The sequence below is a fragment of the Trachypithecus francoisi genome, unplaced genomic scaffold (assembly GCF_009764315.1).
Source record: "Trachypithecus francoisi isolate TF-2019V2 unplaced genomic scaffold, Tfra_2.0 Lachesis_group21, whole genome shotgun sequence".
NCBI lineage: Eukaryota > Metazoa > Chordata > Mammalia > Primates > Cercopithecidae > Trachypithecus > Trachypithecus francoisi.
Window position 1 is genome coordinate 45,480,120 of NW_022681467.1, and position 23,641 is coordinate 45,503,760.

A 23,641-nucleotide genomic window follows, 5' to 3' on the forward strand; every position below is an offset into this window, starting at 1 on the left:
CTTTGGTCTGGACAGTTTCTCATGTTTGTAAAGCAAGTTCCTTAAAAGCTTGGATGTTAGCTCTGCTTCTTCCTGGTTGTGCTCAGTGGAAGCTGGACTGCAGTGCCTGAATTCTGGAGAGGAGCAGACATGATCAATTGGCTGCTTGAAAGTTTCAGGCAGTGTGATTCACTGAGCCAGTGTTTGCCATAAATGGGTGCTTTGCCCAAAAAGATGGCTGAAGTGATGTTAAGTGGCTCACAGATGATGCATTGACTCGTCTTCCTGGACACAGACTGATAGATGTAGAGAGGGTAGACTGTGTCCTGGGATGACAGGGACATGTGCCCCAGCGCTTTTGTTTCTTTCAGCTCCCCCACTGGGGCCTTTCTAACCTCCTCAGGCCCATCCATCCTTTCTTGTCTCCCTCTCGGTGTCCTCCCATGGCCTCAGACCCCAGCTTGATATTCCCCTTCATCCCTCAACCTCTATCTCTTCTCGCCCACTCCCTGGTCCAGTTTCTCCTTCCGAGGCTGGAGCCCCATCCTTCCCTTCCTAGTCCCACAGTTGCCTGCCCATCCTTGCCTCCCTGCCTTGGTGAGCAGTGGCACTGGCCCCTACCCACTTCTCTGCTTTGGCTTGGCCTTGATGGCCATTGCCTTGCAACTCCCAGTGTGAGGTACTGTTTTTGTTTTTGTTTTTGTTTTTTGAGATGGAGTCTCGCTGTGTCACCCAGGCTGGAGTGCAGTGGCATGATCTTGGCTCACTGCAATCTCCGCCTCGCGAGTTCGATCAATTCTTTTGCCTCAAACTCCTGAGTAACTGGGGTTACAGGCACACACCACCATGTACAGCTAATTTTTGTGTTTTTAGTAGACACGAGGTTTTACCATGTTGGCCAGGCTGTTCTCAAAACTCCTGTCCTCAAGTGATCCGCCCACCTCAGCCTCCCAAAGTGCTGGGATTACAGGCGTGAGCCACCACGCCTGGCCCCTAGTGTGAGTCTTTCTGCCTGGGCAGGAGCTTCTCACTTTTAAGCCTGTTTGTGTCTGTGCGTGGTTTTTTCCTTGTCTGTGAGTTTTCTTTAAACATAAATGTATTTAAGTTTTAAAATAAAGTGATTCAACTTAAAATACTAGTATTAATAATACAACAGCTATTTTGCGAATGTGATTTTTAAAAAAACTGTGAAGATTGGAAAGTTTAAGCCAGCCCTTGGAGAGAGGAAAGCCAGAGACACAATACAGGTCTAATCATGCGCTGCCCCCTACAGGTTTCTTTTTGGTAAAGTAAGAACCAAAAACCCCAAAACCCTACCCTTCCCAGGGTGCTTTGAGATTCACACTAGATGAAAGAATGTAGGCAAAGCACCACCCACCACAATAAATGGAGTGCTGCTTCTTGTTATTAATGATAAAAATGTTATCTGTTATTAGTAACAATACCACCTCCAGTAGTAGTAATAATAATTTATTAAACTTAATAGGTCAGGCCCAGTGGCTCATGCCTGTAATCCCAGCAATTTGAGAGGCCGAGGTGGGTGGATCACTTGAGGCCAGGGATTCAAGACCAGCCTGGCCAACATGACGAAACCCCATCTCTACTAAAAATACAAAAACTAGTTGGTCGTGGTGGTGCGTGCCTGTAACCCCAGCTACTCCGGAGGCTGAAGCATGAGAATCATGAGAATCGTTTGAACTCAGGAGGTGGAGCTTGCAGTGAGCTGAGATCACGCCACTGCACTCCAGCCTGGGTGATAGAGGGAGACTTTGTCTCAAAAATAAGTAAATAAAAATAAACTTAATTTGTTGTTGACATGGTATAAAATAAATAAATAAACAAATTTTCAAAAACAGATTAGACTTGTCTAGAAATTTTTGGTAAAAACATAGAAATTAAGTCTTTAATTGTCCTGTACTGAAACGAAAATATATTAAGATGTTCAGCCCAGATTTTTTTTAAGTTATTATTTTATTGTACATCTATCCAAAGAAAAAGTGAAAAGGAAGTTTAATGTAAAAAATGTTCCCAAGTTTTAGAAACTGTTACTGACATCAGACAATTTTTAATAAGGAAACATAAGTTGAAGGTCACCGTATCTTTCCGTCTTTCACTTTGTAAACAAATCTTAACTGTGAGCAGATTATGACACTATTTCAAAACATGCTGAGGAAATTGACTTGATTTTGACTTAAAAACATGACATTTTGAATATTAGAGAATGTAAAGTTTTTATTTTCTATTTTTTTTTTAGAGGGAAGGGAGAGAAACTTGTTCAAAATTTGAGGAAAGTAATAGTTTTTTAGAAAAATATTTTGTTGAAGATGACTTTCCAGCAGATAATGTGACAATTTATATGAAAGGGACTTATAGGATTATGAAATGCTAATTCTGAAACTTCTGTCTACTTTCTACCCTGCCCCAGAGATGACAGGAAATAAAGTTGAAATATTTTATTTTAATGTTGTGATATTTGCTAATGTAAATTTGGACTTAGAATACAGATTTCAGTAAGATTATCATCAGTTGATATGCATTAGCTAGGCAGCGACTGGTTCTTTGAATTGTAAATGTTACACAAATCGTAGGATGTTAATTATGTCAAAGAGAAACAGTAAATTTGCTTTATCTAGCAGAGGGAAGTTCTTGTAGTGTGGTAACTTTAATTTGGGTAAATTTCAGAATCCAGATTAATATTAACCAAGTATATAAATTATATCAACATTAGAACTCTGCAAACAGGTCAAAACTGATTAATCTTTTTGTTTGTTTGTTTGTTTGTTTGAGATGGAGTTTTGCTCATTACCCAGGCTGGAGTGCAATGGCGTGATCTCTGCTCATTGCAACCTTGGCCTCCCGGGTTCAAGCAATCCTCCTGCCTCAGCCTCCCGAGTAGCTGGGATTACAGGTGCCCATCACCACACCGGCTAATTTTGTATTTTTAGTAGAAATGAGGTTTCTCCATGTTGGTCAGGTTGGTCTTGAACTCCTGATCTTAGGTGATCCACCCACCTTGGCCCCCCAAAGTGCTGGGATTACAGGCTTGAGCCACTGAGCCCAGCCTAATCTGTTTTGAAATAACAAAAGAAAACAGCGATTTGCAAAGAGAAACTCATAGATTGAAAGCCTTTGTTTTGAAAAACCAAATCATTGTGTTTGCCTTGAGTTATTTTAAAATTCTTTGTGCAGTAAAGATTGATATGCCAAATAAAGGAATTAAATGTCAGATTATAGGCAGCCAAGTCAAAATTGCAGCTTCTAGGAGGTAGGCTTAGTGGGGCAGTCAGTGTTCAGCTGAGGACACTCCTTCATGAGTGGGCTTTAAAATAGCAGGTCCTAATGTCCCTGGTTTGGCGATTTCTGAGCTGAAAACAAGAATCTTGTTCACACCCACAATCGGGAGTGATTAAAGCCTTTTGGTAAGTCCTAAGTGGAGTCCATAGGGTTATGATAACTAGCTTAATTTCCTTAATTTTATGGAAATTTGAAAGATGTTACCATGCTGCTTGGACTTGAATATTTTCTCTTAAATAGTGTGAAGTATAGATAGAAACATTTTATCTGTCATAGTTAATGATGATACTAATAGAGTGAAGTAAAATTGTTTAAAAGACCTGGCCAGGAAAAAGGAATATCTGATAGTGTATCTTGGTATCCTAATTGTGTGGACTTTGGACGTGAAACACAGTTAATTCCGTCAGTGCCTGTCTGTTGGGCATCCTCCATCTGAGGGACATTATGTCAGCGACTGTGTTGTGCGAAAGCAGACGTGATCATTGCCCAGAATGAGCCTGCAGCCTCATGGGAAAATCAGACATCAGTTACATAAATAAGTGCAAAATTGCAGTCTTGTCAACCGCTACAAGGTGGGGTGACTGTGCACTGAGAGCATAAACTAGGATCTGAGCTGGGAGCTGCTGAGGGATCAGGAGGAGTTGAAATGTCCCGAGATCTTGGGATGATGAAAGCTTAACAAGCAAAGAGGGAGCACAACCTGCTCGAAGCCACCAGTGGGACTGGAACCCAAAGAACAAAGGCGAGCATGGTGCCAGATGAGCCCAGAGGCCTCCCCAGGGGTGGAGTCATCCAGGCTGGGGGCTAGCTGCATTTTAAGTGGAAGTAGGGGTCCAGGTGAAGGCAGCACAATCAGATTTGTCTTTTGGGAGGATCATTCTGGAAGGACTGGAGAGTGGAGGGAAAGGGGCTCAGAGGGGTTGAGGAGACTTGTGTGAAGCTCTGCAGCGTTCCAGATGAAAGAGGATGTGAATGACGGGACACTGCAGTAGGTGCAGGGGTGCAGGAAGACTCCCAGGCTCCCAGCTTGCCACACAGGATGGGCAGTGGTGCCTTTCATAGAGAATCAAGCCAGCCGAGAGGGCCAGGTGTGCGGGCCATGACTTCACTGACAGGAATGGCTTTTCTAATCATTTCCCTGATTTCTGCTCTTTCAAACAGGGTAACTTCTTTCAAAATATTGGTTCCATCACCTGTTTGCTGTTTTGGGGACGGCAATATCTGCTTTTGTAGTAGGTGGAGGAATTTATTTTCTGGGTCAGGTAAGAAAATCATCTTTGAAACACTTTGAAAGTCTTCTATTGTTAGAGCTAGTGCAGGGAGGTGGGAAGGTGAAATGGGGCCACTTCGTGGGGCCTGGGTTTCACCCTTAGGGCAAATTCCTTCTGGAAGGAAAGCCTAGCTCCATATGAGGCACAGTAGAGGCATGCTAAATTGTTTCACAGTGTCCTGCAAGACCTTTGGTGTCTGGAATTGAGTAAATCTTTTCCATAGTCCCCCTCCAAAGTATTTGATTTTAGTTGCAAACCAATACTGTCTTAAATTAGAAAGTCTAAAAATAAAGCCAAATATATGCCATCAAGAACTTCAAACAGTTGTGTTGTCAGGTAGACTGAATTGGGATTAAATGCTGTTTTTTGATAAAAATTTGCATTTTAAAAATCAAAGATGTGCTTTTCTGCTGGCATTGGAGAAATAATAAAATCAAAGGTGATTCTGAATCTGTTCACTCAATTCTAAGCTGTCTACCTATAGAATTATATACTCTGGATTTTCCACAATTGCTAAACCACTTCCCAGTGACATCAGTTGGATGGTCTCTACTTTAGACTTCAAATTAATTCAAACTAATTTAGACCAGACATCCCTAGGAAGGTAGTATCTGTAGTTTTGTACCATGCATGTCCATGCATGTCACATTCTTTTCCTTTATTGTCAGTTGCAGAAAGTTTGCCTGTCCCGGTTCTGAAAATTAAGTTGAGGGTCAGGTGTCTGGGTGACAGGCAGATTTCTTTAACACATGTCAGCTGCTTTCTTCTCTAGCTAGCCAAAGCCCATTCCATCGAATTTTCACCTGTATTGCAGCTTTGATGGCACCAGAGTAAATCTGTCTGTCATGCAGCTTTCTTCGTTGCTCAGTTTCTAGTATTAAATAAGAATAAACTTAAGGAAACTACAGTTAATTGGGCTTGAAGAATGTAGCATTCTTTTCCATACTTTCATTGCATGCTGATGGAATGCATGTTTCAACTAAAGCTTAGGAGCCTTCTTTATTTTTCAAGTGGTGTGGGAACTGAAGATTAATGTCCTTATTAGTTTTAACAAAACACTAATGGACATTTAAATCTTCTTGGCTGTTCTCCAGGGTTTTTTTTTTGTGTCTGTGTGTTTGTGTGTTTTATTTTACAGGCTGATGTAATCTCTAAACTCAACATGACAGACAGGTAAATCCTTCATACTGTAACACCCATGCGACTGCTTTTCAGACAGGGGAAATTTTTCTCCACATTGCCTCCTGGGTGTGGTACTGTTCGATTCTCTCTCTCTATATTTATTTTTGGTAAGGATTTCTGCCATAGAATCTTACTCTGAGTTAATTTGTATCTCTGAAATGAATCAAAACTATACTAAAGACTTTTGAAGATCCCTAGTCGGGCATTGCTGATTGGAATGATATAGTTTAAGCTTGGGAGGGAGTAACTCTGCTCAGCTAACTGCCCTGCCCATGTGCACACATACACTGTACCATTGTCTTCTTATTTCCAAGACTTTTCAGTCGCCATAACAAAAAGTTGTCTTCTTGATAGTTTAGAGATAGAGCGGGGAGTGACGGAGAAACTTTCCTCTGGGATTCCCACCAAACCTGCGGTGGGGGAAGCAGGGCCAAGACCTCTGTTGTGGATATTGTGGAAGGCCCCTCTATCTGAAGCCACTCCCGTGAGCACGTCCCATGAGCCCTGTCCAAGAATTCCCAGAATTGCATCGTGAGAAGCAGCCTCACTAGGTTGAGGCAGTTGTCTCTCAGAAGGTACCAGATCTAGTGCTGGAAAAGCACCCATGCAGAGCATCGTCTGGCTTCCCCCTTCTGAGAGTAGACAGCCTTGCTCAGTGTGTCTGCGTTTGGTCTTGCGGCATGGCTGAGGAGCTGGGCAGCAGGGCCACATGTTCGTCCCCAGATCCTTGTCATCTGGCCAGTCAGAGCTTTCAGGATTTAGCAGCAGTTTAGCAACTTGGGACTAGAATCTGGGAACCCTTTTCGTGGAAACTGTGTCTCTGATAACAAGTCCAATCCTATTTCCACCTCCACTCACCACCCACCCCAGCCCAGGACAACAGTTTTGGAGCTTTTGTTGTAAGACAGTTTTGATACATACACAAGTAGTCCTATTCCATGGGAGCTGGAAATAAAGCAGAACTGATGTCCTGTGTCTGGTAGGTGTTTTGCAAATAAAAAGAAATGCCCAGTAAAGGAAGGTATCACAGTATTCAAATCTTCCACTTGTTTTGGGGACAGCTGGTTAGAGATACAGACAATGCTGGATAACTTCCTGTGAAGTTGAATTGAATCAGTGGTTGGGATGTTCAGGTGAAGGACAGGAAAATAATTGCCCTATAGACACACTGACTTAGAACCAGGTAGTGTTTTCCTCTCCATGTGCAGAAGCTTCCTTTGCTGTTAGAAAGTGACAGTCCCACGGATGGGGACTGCTCTGGGGTCGCAAACCCACACAGCTGCAGGGCCTGGCAGAGCACTTAAGAGAGGGAAGCTGGCCAGCTGTGAGTCTAGCGGTGGGGCAGCAGCCAATGGGAGAACACACCCAGTATGAAGGGACAGCCACTTCTCAGTGCCAACTCATGATTACCATGTGGAAATCTGGGCCCAGAATTGGTGGCTATTTTAAATAATTTTTCTTTCAAAAAGAGGCTAGGTTTCTAGATTTTTATAGGGAATTTTCCAGTTTTCAAATGTTGGCAACTTGCTCAATTTTTCACAAACACCATGCAGACCAAACATGAGAGCCACAGACTATCTTTTGCAACCTCTGCACTGTAGAAAACATAAAAGTAACTTTGTTGCACATGTTTTGTTTTGTTCTGGTGATATCTTGCTGGAGAGAGATTTCACTCCCAGAGATCCTGAATTATTTCTCTGCCTTAGTCCATTTCTTTTTCATTTTGTTGATGTTGCTATCTTTTGGGGTTATGGAATAAAGAAAGTACATTTTTAAGTTGAACTTCTGCCATTTAAAAGGCAAGGTCCTAAGGAAGTGAAGTGGAACAGCTGACAGCCAGGTGAAATGACCCTCTTTGCATACAGACCTCTCAGTGATTCAACAGTTTGTATTTCAGACTTTTCATCTTCACTGTCAGAAATACTCTGCCTCAATTTAGATTCCCAAGCAAACTAAATGTGTAACATGATTTATACAAAGCATTTCCTCCAACCTTTTGTTTGTTTTGTTTTTTCAGTTAATTTAGAAAGTTTATTTTGCCAAGGTTGAGGACACGCACCCGTGACACAGCCTCAGGAGGTTCTGACGACATGTACCCAAGATGGTCGGAGCAGTTTGGTTTTATACATTTTAGGGACACATGAGACATCATTAGACTTATGTAAGATGAATGTTGCCCCAACCTTTCACTATGAAACATTTTAAACATACAGAAAAGTTGAAGCATTGTGCAATGAATACCCATAAACAAATTTTAAAAAAAAGAAATAAAAAGTATATCCTGCAGGGGTAGGAGAGTCACAGGACAGGGAACCTGGGAGCCTGGGCTGGGCCTGCACGTCACTGAGGCTGGAGTATAGTGGCATGATCACAGCTCGCTCTAGTCTCCAACTCCTGAGCTCAAGCTATTCTGCTGCCTCCGCCTCCCGAGTAGCTCGGACTACAGGTGTGTGGCACCACTTCCAGCTAATCTATGTGTGTGGAGGTGGGGTTCTCTCTATATTGCCCAGGCTGGTCCTGAACTCCTGAGCTCAAGCCATCCTCCCACCTCAGCCTCCCAAAGTGTTGGGATTACAGACGTGAGCCACTGTGCCCGGCCCAGGATACACTTTTTAGACATTGTCCTCCTTCCTTCACGGCCTCTGGTGATGTGGCTGTGGTTGATGAGAGTGGGAATAAAAGAGCAACCAGAAGGTCTGTCTGGGTTGTGGTGCACGGGCCTGGGGACCAGCTACCAACAAAATAGGATCTCCCAGATGGGCAGTTGTTGAGTGGAGTTACCTTCCCTTTCCTGCTTCCCTTGCTTCTTCCCGCCCGCCCGCCCGCCCGCCTGCCTTCTGCAATTGTCTCTGGGCCATGCCCAGTACAGACCCTGGGAATTCACCCATGATGAAAACCCCGCGTCCATGGAGCTCACAGGCCTGTGATGACCTCTGTGAGGACAGGCAAAGTCTTGGAACTGAATCCTCAGCCTGGGATCCGGGGGCACTGTGGTTTAATGCACATGAATCACATTCACAGGCAGCTACCATGGAAACCAGAGGCCAAATTATTGACTTCTGAAGAGACCTGTACCTGGCAAGGCTGCCAGGCATTTCCTCAGTCAGCTCTCCTCTCCCTGACCCTGCAGCCAAAAGATCACCCACTGAAGGCTGCTCAGGCTGAGCATCTTCTTCCCCCTAGACCCAGGCTTGGTAAGGGTAGGTCATCTCTGGCTAATGACTGACACAGGCTGGGAACCTGGGAGCCTGGGCTGGGCCTGCACTTCACTGAGGCTGGAGTATAGTGCCCAGGCAGTCATCTCTGGCTAGTGACTGACGCAGACTGGCCATTGGGGCTCCATGTTTTGGCTGGTGTTGTGGAAGGGGGCAGACCCACCATTCTGCTGCCCTGGAAAGAAAGTTGCACCAGGCATGGCACAGAGGCTTGTGGGAAAATCACCAAAGGGCAGGGAGAGTGAATTGTCCAGGCTCATGTGGCCCATGAGGCCCCTTGAGGGAGCTGGTCCTGCCTCCCTTGCTAGCTTCCTATGGCTCCTGCCACTCGCCCCACCCCCGCCACCACACGCACCTTCCTTCTGTTCTTCAGGCAGCAGGCTTTCTCTCACCTCAGGAGTCGCTTGCTGTCACCTCTGCCTGCAGCTCTTGGCCTGGCCAACTGCTGCTTAACATGTAGGTTCTTGCTTACATGTGTCATCCTTTCAGAGAGGCCTCTCCAAAACCCCCCATCTAAGTGGCTCCCACGCCCACACCCCACCTTCTCATGTCACCTCAATTGATTTCCCGGGTCACACTTGCTGTTATCTGAATTTGTCTTCATCTCTGGGTATTGCTGTATCTACTATTGGGGGGAGGAGTACCAACTCTGGGCACATAGCCTGGCTCTGCCACTTGTTACAAGTTACTTCATCATCCCGTTGTCCCTCAGTTTTCTCCTCTGTCATCAGGGCAGTAGTAGCAGTCTCTCATACAGTCACTGACTGGATTGTTGAGTCACCGTATGTGACGTGCTTAGAACAGTGCCAGCCGTGGTAGCCTCTATGCCTGAAACATGTTAAGACAATCAGCACATATCTGCTGGGGGTGATAAGCTCTTCACGGGGACCGTCAGTGAGGTCACTGGCCCAGTTAGGAAATGGCCTCAGTGTTTCTATCGGCTGTCCACGCCACTCACCCCCAGAGCACACTGGGGTTGCTGCTGGTTTTTGACACTTTCTTAGATGTTGCAAATCTGAGTGCAGGCTGGGGTTGGTCACAGACAGCACTCCAAGGGGCTGGTGGCAACGGGCAGAGCAGAGGTCAGATGCAGGAGTTCATGGGTCATTTGACTCCAGCTGCTCTGACCTGTGGAACTGGGCAGTATATAATAAATATATCTAAGCAAAAGTCTCTCTTCCGTCATTGGTCAAAGTCAAGTCTCTGTGTTGACAGTAGAAAACCAGGCCATTCCTAACAACTCAATTTAGAGTGGGCCTTTCACACTCCACCCACAATGTCAACAGCAGATAAGTGGGAAAAAATATGCTACCTTCTATAGTTACTTCAGCTCTAGTGTGTAGTTTTGCTTTCTGTTAAATATGGCCTTTGACTTTAATGCTTTAATATGTGGACCAGGTGACACACATTACAGAATCTCCCCTTCCCTCTATCTCTTACAGTTTTGCGTTTGGCTCCCTAATATCTGCTGTTGATCCAGTGGCCACTATTGCTATTTTCAATGCACTTCATGTGGACCCCGTGCTCAACATGCTGGTCTTTGGAGAAAGTATTCTCAACGATGCAGTCTCCATTGTTCTGACCAAGTAAGTATGGGGCAGAGAACAGACTTTGTTCATGTGACAGAACTAAAGATCCTTGTAATGAAGGGGCAGATATTTCCACACAGCGTGTGTACAGTTGCTTGTCCTCTTGGTGATCAGTTCACCCACTGTCTTTCTCCATCTTTCTGTCCTGATAAGCCTTGATGTGCTAATATGGTCAGGTTCCAGGGGTGGTTAAAAAAGCAGAGTCCCCCTTTTTTTTTTTGAGACAAGGTCTCACTCTGTCACCCAAGCTGAGTGCAGTGGCTCCATCACAGCTCACTGCAGCCTGAACCTCCTGGGTTCAAGTGATCCTCCCACCTCAGCCTCCCGAGTAGCTGGGAGGCACCTGCCACCATGCCCAGCTAATTTTTAAAGACGTTTTTGTAGAGACAAGGTTTCACCATGTTGCCCAGGCTGGTCTTGAACCCCTGGGCTCAAGCAATTTGCCCACCTCAGCCTCCCAAGGTGCTGGGATTACAGGTGTGAACCATTGCTCCTGGCTGTGCCCACCTTTTTTGACCTACCTTTTAGTAGCAGTTTCTGAGCCCAGCTTCTCAGCATCACTGAGGGTGCTTATTAAGTGTGACATTCCTCGGCCCCACCCTTAGAGCCTTCTGATTCATTTGGTCTGGGGTGAGTCCCAAGACCATGGGTTTTTAATAATAAGTTCCCCAGATATGATGAAGTGGCCTGTTGAGGGGTCAGTGTTCAGGCAACATCATTAGAGACAAAAGCAGTAGACAGAGGCTCCACTAGCTGTTGCATGTCACCTTCCTTTTCACAGCTTTAAAATAAAGTAGGAATGCTGATAGGTGCCCTGCCTTAAGATGCTATTGTGTAAACGCTACTTTGGAAACTGCAGTTTGTTTTCAAATATTTGTTGATATTACTGCCGTAATTGATGGGATCTGAGAAGTTAACGATGAATAATAAAATGTCAAGAAGTCACTGGGGGCCAGGTGCAGTGGCTCAGTCCTGTAATCCCAGCACTTTGGAAGGCCGAGGCGGGTGGATCCTCTGAGGTCAGGAGTTCAAGACCAGCCTGGCCAACATGGTGAAACCCTGTTTCTACTAAAAATACAAAAATTAGCTGGGCGTGGTGGTGGGTGCCTGTAATCCCAGCTACTCCAGAGGCTGAGGCAGGAGAATCACTTGAAACTGGGAGGCGGAGGTTGCAGAGAGCTGAGATCATACCACTGGATTCCAGCCCGGCGACAGAGCCAGACTCCGTCTCAAAAGAAAAAAAAAGAAAAAAAAATTTTAGCTGGGTGTCATATCACATGCCTGAGCTATGATGGAGCCATTGTAGTCCAACCTGGGCGACAGAGCGAGACCCTGTCTCAAAAACAAAACAAAACAAAATCATTGGGAAAAGGAAATGCATTTAAGATAATCTCAAATATATTTTTCTGATGCAGGGATATTTCCTTGAACTCTGCATTTTATGGTGGTGGTTAACATGCAGGCAAGAAACCCAAAGAATTTTGCCAAAACACAGAGAAGGCACAGACAAAGCAGTTGAAGGAAGCCAGGCATGGTGGCTCATGCCTGTAATTCCAGCTACTCCGAAGGCTGAGGTTAGAGGATCATTTGAACCCAGATGTTTGAGCTCAGTCTGGACAACATAGCAAGACCCCGTTCTCCCACCTCCCTGCAAAAAACTCCAAAGCAAGTGGAGAAAAGAGCCCTGGATAGTGTATCAAAAATGAGCTAAGAGAACATTAGAGGCCAGTCTGTGTTCTGTTAGATAATAGAATTTCCATTTAGCTGAATACTGATTTACTGCCTTTGCTAAAGTATAACCTCTCTGTGTAGTTGGCATTTTCTTAAAAGTTTTTTTATAGACTATATTCAGAATTTTTATGTTGGAATAAAATGCCTCAGCCTAGGACTAAAATTGAGGACTGAATAGTTAAATAAGATATTACAGGGCTGGGCACAGTGGCTCACGCCTGTAATCCCATCACTTTGGGAGGCTGAGGCAGATAGATCACTTGAGGCCAAGAGTTCAAGATGGGCCTGGCCAACATGGTGAAACCCCATATCTACTAAAAATACAAAAATTAGCCAGGCGTGGTGCTGCACGCCTGTAATCCCAGCTACTCGAGAGGCTGAGGCAGGAGAATCGCTTGAACCTGGGAGGCAGAGGTTGAAGTGAGCCAAACTCACGCCACTGCACTCCAGCCTGGGCGTCAGAGTGAGACTCTGTGTCAAAAAAACAAAAAAGATACTACGAGAAAATCATCCAGCATCAGGTAATGTGACATCCTTTCCTTTTCTTTCCCTGCCCAAGTTACTGTTTTCACCATGTTTGCTCAGTTTTTGCCCTGTTTTTGTCCTTCCTTTGCAGGAGGAGCTTACCAAATACTGCCTGATGGCAAAAGGTGCTCAACAGGCCTTAAAAAAAAAAACCAAACTTAGAAGTATTTTTGTTATTCTAAACGTAGTACATATATTCTTATAAAATGTAGGAAATACACAAGCAAAAAAGGAAGAAATATCACACACATTGCTACTACCTAGAGATACAGTTAACAATTTGGTGTAAATATATATACATTTTATTTAAATAGGCTTATACTCCAAATATTGTATTCTGTTTTCCATTGAACACGGTTGATAAAACAGTCTTCTGGAACATCGTTTTACTGGTTACGGAGCATTCCTTTTTCTGGGTTTACTGTGATCTACTTAACCAATTTCCTACTACTGGCTTTTTCATGTTTCTCTTGGCAGAAATTCCTATAGCTTTATTAGGATATTATCAAACAGCATGCTGCAAGACCTTTAAAAAATCCAATGGCAGTATTTTTTCTTATTTAAGATCTACTCTGAAAGCTGCTTAGTGTTCTGGTTTTTACTTTTATCTCGTATCCTGGCTACACATATTGAACATTTGTGACAAGGAATTTTGTCCAACTTGGAGGTGACATCATGAGTTATTTTTATGCATTGGGAGCTAAACTCAATTGCTTTGTCTCTGATTTTTTTAAAGAAAAATAATTTTTCAGAGGTAGGATCTTTTCTGAGCGTTTCCAGTTCTGTTATAAAAGCCAAAGATTAGGAGACTTTTTCTATTTAAGATGGGAAATGATGGAAATGGGAATTGTCGGTAGCCAGAGGTTCTTCCTGGAAAAATGCTTTGGAAACCCAAGATTAGTCTGGGCACGGTGGCTTATGCCTGTAATCCCAGCACTTTGGAAGGCCAAGGCCTGTGGATCACCTGAGGTCAGGAGTTTGAGACCAACCTGGCCAACATGGTGAAACCCTGTCTCTACTAATAATACAAAAATTAGCCGGGCATGGTGGTGGGTCCCTGTAATCTCATCTACTTGGGAGACTGAGGCAGGAGAATCTCTTGAACCTGGGAGGTGGAGGTTGCAGTGAGCCGAGATCGCACCACTGCACTCCAGCCAGAGTAACAGAGCGAGACTCCGTCTCAAAAAAAAAAAAGAATCCCAAGATTGCCTATGATAACAGTTCCCACGGTTGGATCTGTGGAGCATGCATGTATAGTTTCCAGCCTCCTCCACCAGCAGCACTGCCACTGCTGAGACCCAAGCTGACTCGAGAATCAGCCTCATGAACTCCCCAGCCACGGCTGGTCATCTGCCATCAGCATTTGGTGAGGGACCTTTATGTGCCAGACACTGCTGAGGGCCAGGTGGATTTGATGAACTCAGTCCATGATGGGCAAAAGATGCCCATAGAGAAGTGAACATGGTGCCTTAAGCCGGAGGGGCTCAATGACCAGACCATTAAGGATATGAGGAAGGCTTCTCAGAAGGAATGTCTTGTGAGCCAGACCTGGGAGGCTCATTTTCAGACAGAAGAGAGAGAAGAGGGGCATGTCAGACTTCCCTCGCCCTTTTTTTTTTCTTTTAGTTCAAAAGAAAAATATGCTCCTGGGAGCTGTTGTCACTTTTCCTTGGTTATCAGCTAGAATCGCATCTGGTTTTGAAGAGGTATACTTTATAAACGATCATCTCCAAAGTGAGCTGACACATTGTGAATGAATTACCCCCTTTTTAATGTTGTTACCTTCATGAGTGCCGGAAAGCAAATGTCTTCTGTTTCTTCAGTAACTTGAATTCATTTTCAACTTTGATTCATTGCTATGATAGTGTGTTCTTAAAGTCACTGCTATAGAGGAAACCTTTTGTTTTCTCCAGCTACAGTTTGAGCTCATGAAATGGACCCTGAAGTAATATTCCCTTTTATTCTTTAAGGTGTGAGAAACATGACCTTGAGAAACAAAACATAGAAAATTACTAGGCCAGAAAGAGTCCAAATTCTACTTTCATTACCTGGAGTTCTGAAACCATTGCCCCAGTCCTGGATCTGCTGTTAACCCTTTGTGTGACCTTACCCAATGACTCACTCTCTTTGGGCCTCAGGCTACTCTGTATAAAAAGAAAGCAGTAAAACCAGCCTGGGTGCCTGCCATGGTAGAGACGTGGGCTGAGGCTGGGCACTGTATGTGTGTGGCCTGCAGATCCATTTTTGGGAACTGCGGGTGATCATGGCCTTCAAAAGCACTTTTCCAGTATGAGCCCTTGTTGGCTGCCACATTCCTCAAGGTGGGGATGTTAACCTGTGATCTGCTAGAAAGAAGGGGGTTTGAGGAGATTGTGTGTTCAGATGAGTCTGCAAAGCTTTCACGTGAAGAAAGTTAGATTTCTTTTTTGCAAGACGTCTCAGACCTTAATTATGTTATTTTGTGCTGTAAATTTCTTCGAAAGGCTTTCTGAGGTTATTTGACCAAGCTACCTTTTCATCCTACTCTGCTTTAAAATGATACCAATCCTGGGGCCTGGCACGATGGCTCACATCTGTAATCCCAGCATTCTGAGAGGCCAAGGCAGGCGGGTCACTTGAGATTAGGAGCTCCACACTAGCCTGGCCAATATGGTGAAACCCCATCTCTACTAAAAATACAAAAAAAAAAAAAAAAAATAGTTGGGCGTGGTGGTGCGAATCTGTAATCCCAGCTACTTGGGAGGCTGATGCAGGAGAATCGCTTGAACCCTGGAGGCAGAGGCTGCAGTGAGCTGAGATCGCACCACTGCACTCCAGCCTGAGCAACAGAGCGAGACTCCATCTCAATAATAATAATAAAACGATACCAATTCATGACATGGTGATTGATGAAGCTGAATATTACTGTTGAGTATTCTTTGTTTCATTTACTGAGTCACTAAAAAGGTATTGACTGTCTTTTGTGTGAGAGGCTCTGCTTTAAGCCCCGGACATAAGGCAGCAAACAAGATGGACACAGGCTTCATCCTCATGGAATGAGGCACTACAGTTTCCCATGCTGTGAAGGAGAAGTCAGGCACCATGACAACATTTACATGGGCAGGCCTCCGTGAAGGGATCAGGGCAGGTGTCCCTGAGGGAGTGGCACTGATCCTGGGTTCTGAGGGATGAATAGGGAGTTAGCGGGGGCAGGGAAAGGTGAATGGTGACCACCTGGGAGGTGCTAGTGACAGTGTGGCCCAGATGTTTAGATTTGGGGAGGAGGAGGTAAGGTCACAGAGGTATGGCAGGTGGGAGCCAGGTCAAACTAAGACTGGGCTTCCTGGTGACGTCAGGAAAGTCTGAGGCAAGTGAATTGCTTGAGCCCAGGAGTTCAAGACCAGCCTGGGCAACATGGTGAAATCCCATCTTTACAGAAAATACAAAAACTAGCTGTGTGTGATGATGTGTACCTGTGGTCTCAGCTACTCTGGAGCTGAGGTGGGAGGATCACTTGAGCCTCGGGAAGCAGAGGATGCAGTGAGCTGAGATCACGCCACTGCACTTTGCCTAGGTGACAGAGTGAGACCCCGTCTCAAAAACAAAAAGAGGGGGATCATTTAGGCCACTGAGTGGAGAACGGGGTTGGTCTGTAGGAAGACAAGGATGTTGAGAGAGAGATCAGTGAGACTTATCCCTGGGAGTAAAGAGCAGTAGGGGAGGGAGAAAAGGGGATGGATTTGAGAGACAGGAGGAGGATATTTAATGAGAATAACTCCGTGTTAATGGTGTAATGGTTTTACCTTTGAGAACAAAACCAACAATTAAGTTTAATAACATCCGACATTTTACTTTGTTCTGTTACAGTAAAAGGAAAGTTCTTTGATTTCTTCCTCCTTAATGTCTCCTAAATCTTCCCTCTCAGCCTGAAACCTCGGACATTTTTTCTTTGGGTAGCTCCATCCTAATCTGACTTCTTGCCGTAGCCTCAATTTCAGGTTTTATCACAAGATTTCTGTCCTGAAATCCTTCCCACTGACTTCCCAGGCTTTCAAGCTGAAATACCAGTGCCTTTCCCAGGCTGTTCCCTGTTCCTCTGCCACTACTGTCACCTTGCCTCCTGCCACTGTCCCACCCCCGCCACCCCTCCCCCACCGCTCCCCCTGCCATGTTTTAGCTGCATTAATCTTGGTACTTGAAAGTTCCTACAATGGGCTGCATATGCATGGGCTCCCTTCCTTTGCAGTTGCTGTTCCCTCACTGGGTGGCTTCCCCCATTTTTTCACCTGGACAAGTCATTTTTATCCCAAATCTAAACCCACCCCTCCCCCGCCTGTTTTATTGTTTATTTTTTTGAGACAGAGTCTTGCTCTATTGCCCAGGCTGGAGTGTAGTGGTGCAATCTTGGCTCACTGCAACCTCTGCCTCCTGGGTTCAAGCAATTCTCCTGCCTCAGTCTCCTGAGTAGCTGGGATTACAGGCGTGTGCCACCACACCCAGATAATTTTTGTGTTTTTAGCAGAGATAGGGTTTCACCATGTTGGCCAGGCTGGTCCGAACTCCTGCCCTCAAGTGATCTGCTCACCTCGGCCTCCCAAAGTGCTGGGATTACAGGTGTGAGCCACCACGTCCGGCATCACCCCACATTTTCTCAAGCACCTTCCTTGAGCCCAGCCAGTCTGAGTGAGTTACCCACCCATCCTGTGTTTCTACAGCCCTCTACCCTTCCTGCAGATTGTCTTTAGTGTTCATCTTGTTTTCTCCCTTGTTAGCCTGAAGGAAGGAGCTCCTTAAGGGCAGCAACTTTGCTCTCATCTCTGAACCCCAGAAAGTAACAGTACCTGGGACAAAGTAGGTGAACAATAAACGTTTGGTTGACTGAATGAATGATGGTATGAATGAATGAATGAATGAATGAGGGAATCAGCAAGAAATAAGTTTTAAGTTAATTTCTAAGACCTTTGTGTGTATAACATTTTAACTTCTTTTTGTTTTCTTTCATTTCCTAGCACAGCTGAAGGTTTAACAAGAAAAAATATGTCAGATGTCAGTGGGTGGCAAACATTTTTACAAGCCCTTGACTACTTCCTCAAAATGTTCTTTGGCTCTGCAGCGCTCGGCACTCTCACTGGCTTAATTTCTGCATTAATATCCTTTTAATGTGATGAGCATACAGGGTTGAGATTATTCCTGATGGCTTCTGTCTCTAGCCAGTTTCTCCTGTTTTTTAAGGGGGCCAATTTTAGATGAAGGTTTTGCTTAAAGGAGGATTTTTTGCTTAGTTTTTGTTTGAGAAACACTCTAACTCAAGGATTTTTTAATTTAACATGTGAAATTTAGAATGTCACTTTTCAAAGTTTAAAAAACATGTACACTGTTAGATATCAGATATGATTTGGGGGACCTCTCAGTTCCCAGAGTATGATAACCACACTCAGATGATTTTCATTTTCTGCCATCTTACTTTTCACATTTGGAAAATTAGAAATTAATTTTCTTTGAAAATGTCAAATAGACCAGGTGCAGTGGCTCACGCCTGTAATCCCAGCACTTTGAGAGGCTAAGGCTGGAGAATTGCTTTCGCCCAGGAGTTCAAGACCAGCCTGAGCAATGGAATATAGTGAGACTTCATCTCTAAAAAATACATAAATAAAAATAAAATGTTAAATAGAGAAAATTTTTATCCCACTGAAAGTGTTTATCCAGAAGGATTGAAAAAGGGGCTTTCAAAATGTGTTCCACTGAGTTATTTGCACTGATTTTGTTATTTAACAACCAATAAGTTTTTCTAGCTGGAGATGGAAAGAGTCTTGTTAAGGCCAATGACACCTTTATTGCTGTAGAAATTTCATTATGTTTAAAATAGTAACAGGCAGTAGACCACTTTGGTGCGCGCCTAAGCCTGTGTCTCAGGGAGATGGCCACCTGGCCCGCCTCCAGGAGCAGTTTGTTTCACAGATGGCCAGAAGAGACTCTTTTACCTGGTTACAGGCGTATTTTTCTGCCATCCTGTTGAATTTTCCCATCAAGTCCTTTGTCCAGAAGTCTAAAGGCTCTATTGAGTTGGCTGACAGCTTCTCATATTGTACCAATAAACAGAATGGAAAAGAAAATTTTTTCCAGTTCAGTATTTTCCTCTATATCTTTTTCTTTTAAAAAAAAAAAAAAAGTATCTATCAAAATGAAGTGGAGCAAATGGGTACTGTGAGCTCCAGTACAGGCATTGAGAAGGATATTTCAATATATAGAAGGCTCTGTCCTTTCACGGGGCATGAGTTTGGAAATCTCCAGGAATAGGAAAGACGGTGCTTCAACAGGACCTGGAACCCCAGCTGGAACAGCAATTCACACTAGTTGTCTTTGACTCAAAACTGATGGGGAAAGCAAGATGGGTAGCATTAGTGATCTCATCTGATGTTGTTGGAGGAGTAGGGGTGATATGGCCCTGGGAGGAACCTGGCAGAGTGAACTGACCTTGGTTTGTCTGCAGCCCCAGCTTCGTGCCATGGCCCAGCACACCCCCAGCCCTCTAAGTCAGCGTTTTTAAATGAGTTGACTTAGGTTGATTTTCATCTTCCAGCACCATTTATCTCCGGAATTTACATTTCTTAGTGTTTTGTCAGATTCACTTTCTTATAGCAACAGTCTCCCTACAAAGGAAAAAAATCCATAATGACAAATTTTCATTTGTAACCTTGGGACGTTCCAAAATCTTCTGTACCTATTTACTTCATATATTTGGAAAGCAGCAGTTTTGTGACTTCTCCACATCTCCCATCAACTCTCCCTCGATTCTCCTTCCTTGACAGTTGTCATTTACGTGCTGAAGCATATTGACTTGAGGAAAACACCTTCCTTGGAGTTTGGCATGATGATTATTTTTGCGTATCTGCCTTATGGGCTTGCAGAAGGAATCTCACTCTCAGGTAAGTGGCGGAGAGCCTGAAAGTGCTGTGGTGATGGCATTTTGTCCTGCCTGATGAAAGAGGCTTTTGTCAATTGGGTCACCTTTAGTCACAAGAGACAGTCACAACTCAGAAGAGCTTAAGTAATAAAGGGAATCTATTGGTTCCCTAGAAACACATCTGGATTTAGGTCTGCCTGGATCCAGTAGCTCAAACAGTCACATTGGTGTCACGGTCACATTTTCTCTTAACCTGCCTTCTCTTATTTAGCCCGTCAGTCCTATGAGAGGAGGGTAGCCTGTGGGAGGGAGGTACTGTGAAGGTCCCTATTTTACTGAGGAGAAAACTTGAGGTTGAGTGAGATTAAGTAAATTACTCAAGGTCACAGCTGGGATTGGTGGAACGACGATTCAGACTAGTTGTCTTTGAGTCAAGAACCAGTGCTTAGAACCCTCCTCTAATACAACTCCCTCCAAAACAGATCATCATGAAACCGTGTACTCAGTGCTACTTAGAGGGACAAGCAAAGTGTGGCGGTGACGTAATGTTGGGCGTTTTTGGACACACTTTACCAGTATTCAGTTTTTTTATGCTGCTACCACCCATGTGGCGTAAGTACTAAGGTTGTCATTAGCCCAGAGCTGCACTGCACAGGCAGTGGTGGTAGTGAGATTGACCGCGGAGGCCCAGAGCCTTTTCCCTGCACCCCATTGGAGGAGGGCACACAGCTCCCAGCAGCAGGGACAACTCTGGTGTGGCCCTAGAAGATGATACTCACCAGCTGGAGGAGGGGTGGCCACTTACAGAGTGATGGTCTTGGTAATGGTCACCTGGTAATCAGTCAGCAGCACCTGTTGGCAAGGCTTGGCTTAGTTGGGCTTTCTGCCTACAAGTGGCAGTCAAGTTTGTGTCCCCAGGTTGTTATATTGTAAGGGTGTTGACCTGAAAATGGAACATGACTCACTCCTATTCCTGTGTGAGGGGGCAGCCAGGTGGGAAGGACTCTGCCCCAGAAGTCTGATCCCATCCTTTGAGTGAAGGCCCTTCAGAGGCCTTGTTCTGGAAATGAGGCACTATTGCAGGAATGTTTTGATCTGTGCGACGGGATGGCAGAGATTTTCTTTTTTATTAACTTTGTTGAGTTAATTTACTCACACTACATGGACCCGTTCTAAGTATATACTTCCATGAATTTTGGCAAATGTGGAGAGTCATAACTACCCCTATAGTCAAGGTGTGGCATATTCTTATCGCCCAACGTGGCTCCCCTGTGCCCTTCTGCAGTCAGTCCCCCTGCCTGTCCTGAGCCCTGGCACCCACTGATCTGCACTGTCATTGTAGTTTTGCCTTTTCCCGAATGTCATTTAAATGAAATCATGGGGTACATAGTCTTTTGTGTCTCCCCTCATTCAGTTGTCATGTTTTTGAGAGACATCCGTGTTTTTGCGTGTGGCAGTAGTTTATCATTCTTACTGCACCACAGTTTATTTGTCTGTTCACCATTTGAAGGACATTTGGGGTTTTCCAGATGTGGGCTAAGAACAGTTTGCGTGTGTTTTCATTTTTCTTGGGTAAATACCTAGGATTAAGGCTGCTAGGTCATATGGTAAGTACATTTTTACTTTTTTAGAAACTGCCCAGTGTTTTTCGAAGTGACTGTATCATTTTACATTCCCATCAGAATGTATGAGAGAGTGCCAGTTGCTTCATATTGCCACCACACTTATTTTAATTTCAAAAAGTTTAGCTGTCCTGATAGGTGTGTAGCCTTTATATGTGCCTTGGTGTGGTTCTTTTTATATTCACCTTTGGTTCATTGAGCTTCTTGGGTTTATAATTTATATGAGTTTATAGCTTTCATCAAATTTGGTAAGCTTTTGCCTATTCTTTATAAACATTTTTTTGTTCCTCCTTCCTCTTCCCCTTGAGACTTCAATTTACTCGTTATGAGAGGTAGCATGCTATTGGCCTACAATATGCTTTGCCTTTTTTTTTCTGTCTTTTTTTCCCTATGTGCTTTATTTTGGTTATTTCCTGTTGCTGTGTCTTCAAAGTCACTGATCTTTTCTTCTGCCATGTGGAATCGCCTACTAATCCTACCCAGTGTATTTCTCATTTACATATTCTATAATTCATCTACAGAAGATCCCTTTGGGTTATTTTCATTTCTTGCATTTCTCTCTTCATATTCATGTTTTCTTCTATGTTCTGGAGCATATGAAACATTTCTAATTGCTGTTTGAATGTCCTTGTTTGCTGATTGCATCGTCTCTGTCAACTCTAGGTCTGTTTTGTTGATTTTTCTCGTGCTTATAGGTCACATCTTCTTGCTCTTTGCTTGCTAGTAAGCTTTGATTGGATGTCAGTCATTGTGAACTTTACGTTGTTGAGTACAAGATTTTATTGCATTCCTTTATGGAGTTCTGGACTTTTTAAAATATATATGTATTTTTTGTTTTTTGTGTGTTATTTCTGGACTTTTCTTCTGGCATGTATCTAAGTCTCCTGGCATCAATTTAATCCTTTTTGAGGCTTACATTTAAACTTTGTTAGGACTGGTGCACAGTAGCAGGGCCCTAACCAAGGTGTCTCAGGTATTGTGAGCTCACTCCACTCTGGCTGGCGGGAATACAAATCCCAGCCCCATGTCAGCTTCTGGAATTGTTCAGTCTACTTCTTTTTAATGGTTCTTTCCCCAGCCTCTTGTTTCATCCCACATATATACTGATCAGTATCAGTCGAAGACTCAAGGGGACTTTACAGTAGATGTCCAAGAGCTCTCTTTCTGTGCAGCTTCCCCAGCTCAACAGGACAGCCCTCTAAAGCCCCAGCCTCAGACCGTCAGCTCAGCAGGGGGCCTGGGGAAAGAGTGGCCACCTTGTTTGTTTCCCTTCTGGCAGGAATCACAGTCCTACCCTATCTTTTGTCCCATGTCAGAAAATAGTTTTGTTTCATATCTTGTATCCAGTTTTGTAGTTATGTAGAGCAGGACAGTGTTCTGTGTAGCAGTAATTTCTTCAGACACAAAGCAGAAGTCCCAGTGGTCTTTAGTGACTTAGTTGACAGAATTTTTCTACCCAGTCGCTATCTGGAGTCGCACGTGGGTGCTGCGTGAGCAGCACAAGGAGGAAGCAGAGTGGACTCGCCATTTTCAGGGTTTTGTTTTTCATCGCAAACCAGTTCACCAGGGTAATGCCATCCTGGTGTCTGCCATGAGGTTCCCTTTCTTTACTGAATGTTGGCACTTACAAAAACGTTACCTGTGAGTCATTCGGCTCTAGCCTAGCTATTTTTACATCTATTTTTCTAAATTGTTCCTCTACCCCCTTGAGATGATCACTGAGTACCTGTTGGCAAAGATGTGTTTCATGCATCTGTTTGGAATCTGTGATTAAAATAAGGGAATGTTTTTCTTACCTTCTTTTCAGAGTGGCAGTGTTTCCTGTTGAGAGGGGTTTCATTTCCTTAGGGACCTTGCTCCACACACAGCAGTGCCAGCCAGGAACACCAGATCTGCCTCTGGGTGAGGGAACCTTCCCTGTCTGTGCTTTGCCTTTTGGGTATTTGTCCCACATGGTTTTCAGAGAGGGGCAGGATGGTCCTGTGTGGTGTGTGCATACTCTGCACTGCACTGTGACAGCACAGATGGAAAGGGTGGTGTTTCTGCTGTCTTCACCTTCCTTTGTGTGCTCCCCTTTTCCTGACTATCACAAAGGACTGATCTCAAGTGGTTCCCAAGACTGTGGAGCAGGACATTCTCTTCCTAGGAAGTGGGAATTATTTATATAAATCCACATGTAGGGAACACAGTTGTTAAGAACTGGAGCTGGATAACAGACAGACTTGGATTTGAATCCCAGCTCCACCTCTCATTGGCTGTGTAACCTCAGATTACAGACTTAACCACCCCATGCTCTACTTCCTCATCATAAAATAGACAAGTAAAAGGGCCAGCCTGACGCCTTTGCTGA

The 23,641-nt window shown here is 44.2% G+C and overlaps 1 protein-coding gene across 1 annotated transcript in view; it reads left to right on the top strand.

Moving 5' to 3' along the window:
• The window catches only part of SLC9A8 (solute carrier family 9 member A8), an 80,441-nt gene that overhangs the window by 32,983 nt on the left and 23,817 nt on the right, over nt 1–23,641 (top strand). The window contains 6 exon segments of the mRNA XM_033186703.1: nt 4,435–4,465; nt 4,468–4,535; nt 5,683–5,717; nt 10,384–10,527; nt 17,775–17,913; nt 19,586–19,691. Coding sequence (XP_033042594.1) covers nt 4,435–4,465; nt 4,468–4,535; nt 5,683–5,717; nt 10,384–10,527; nt 17,775–17,913; nt 19,586–19,691 — 523 coding nt within the window.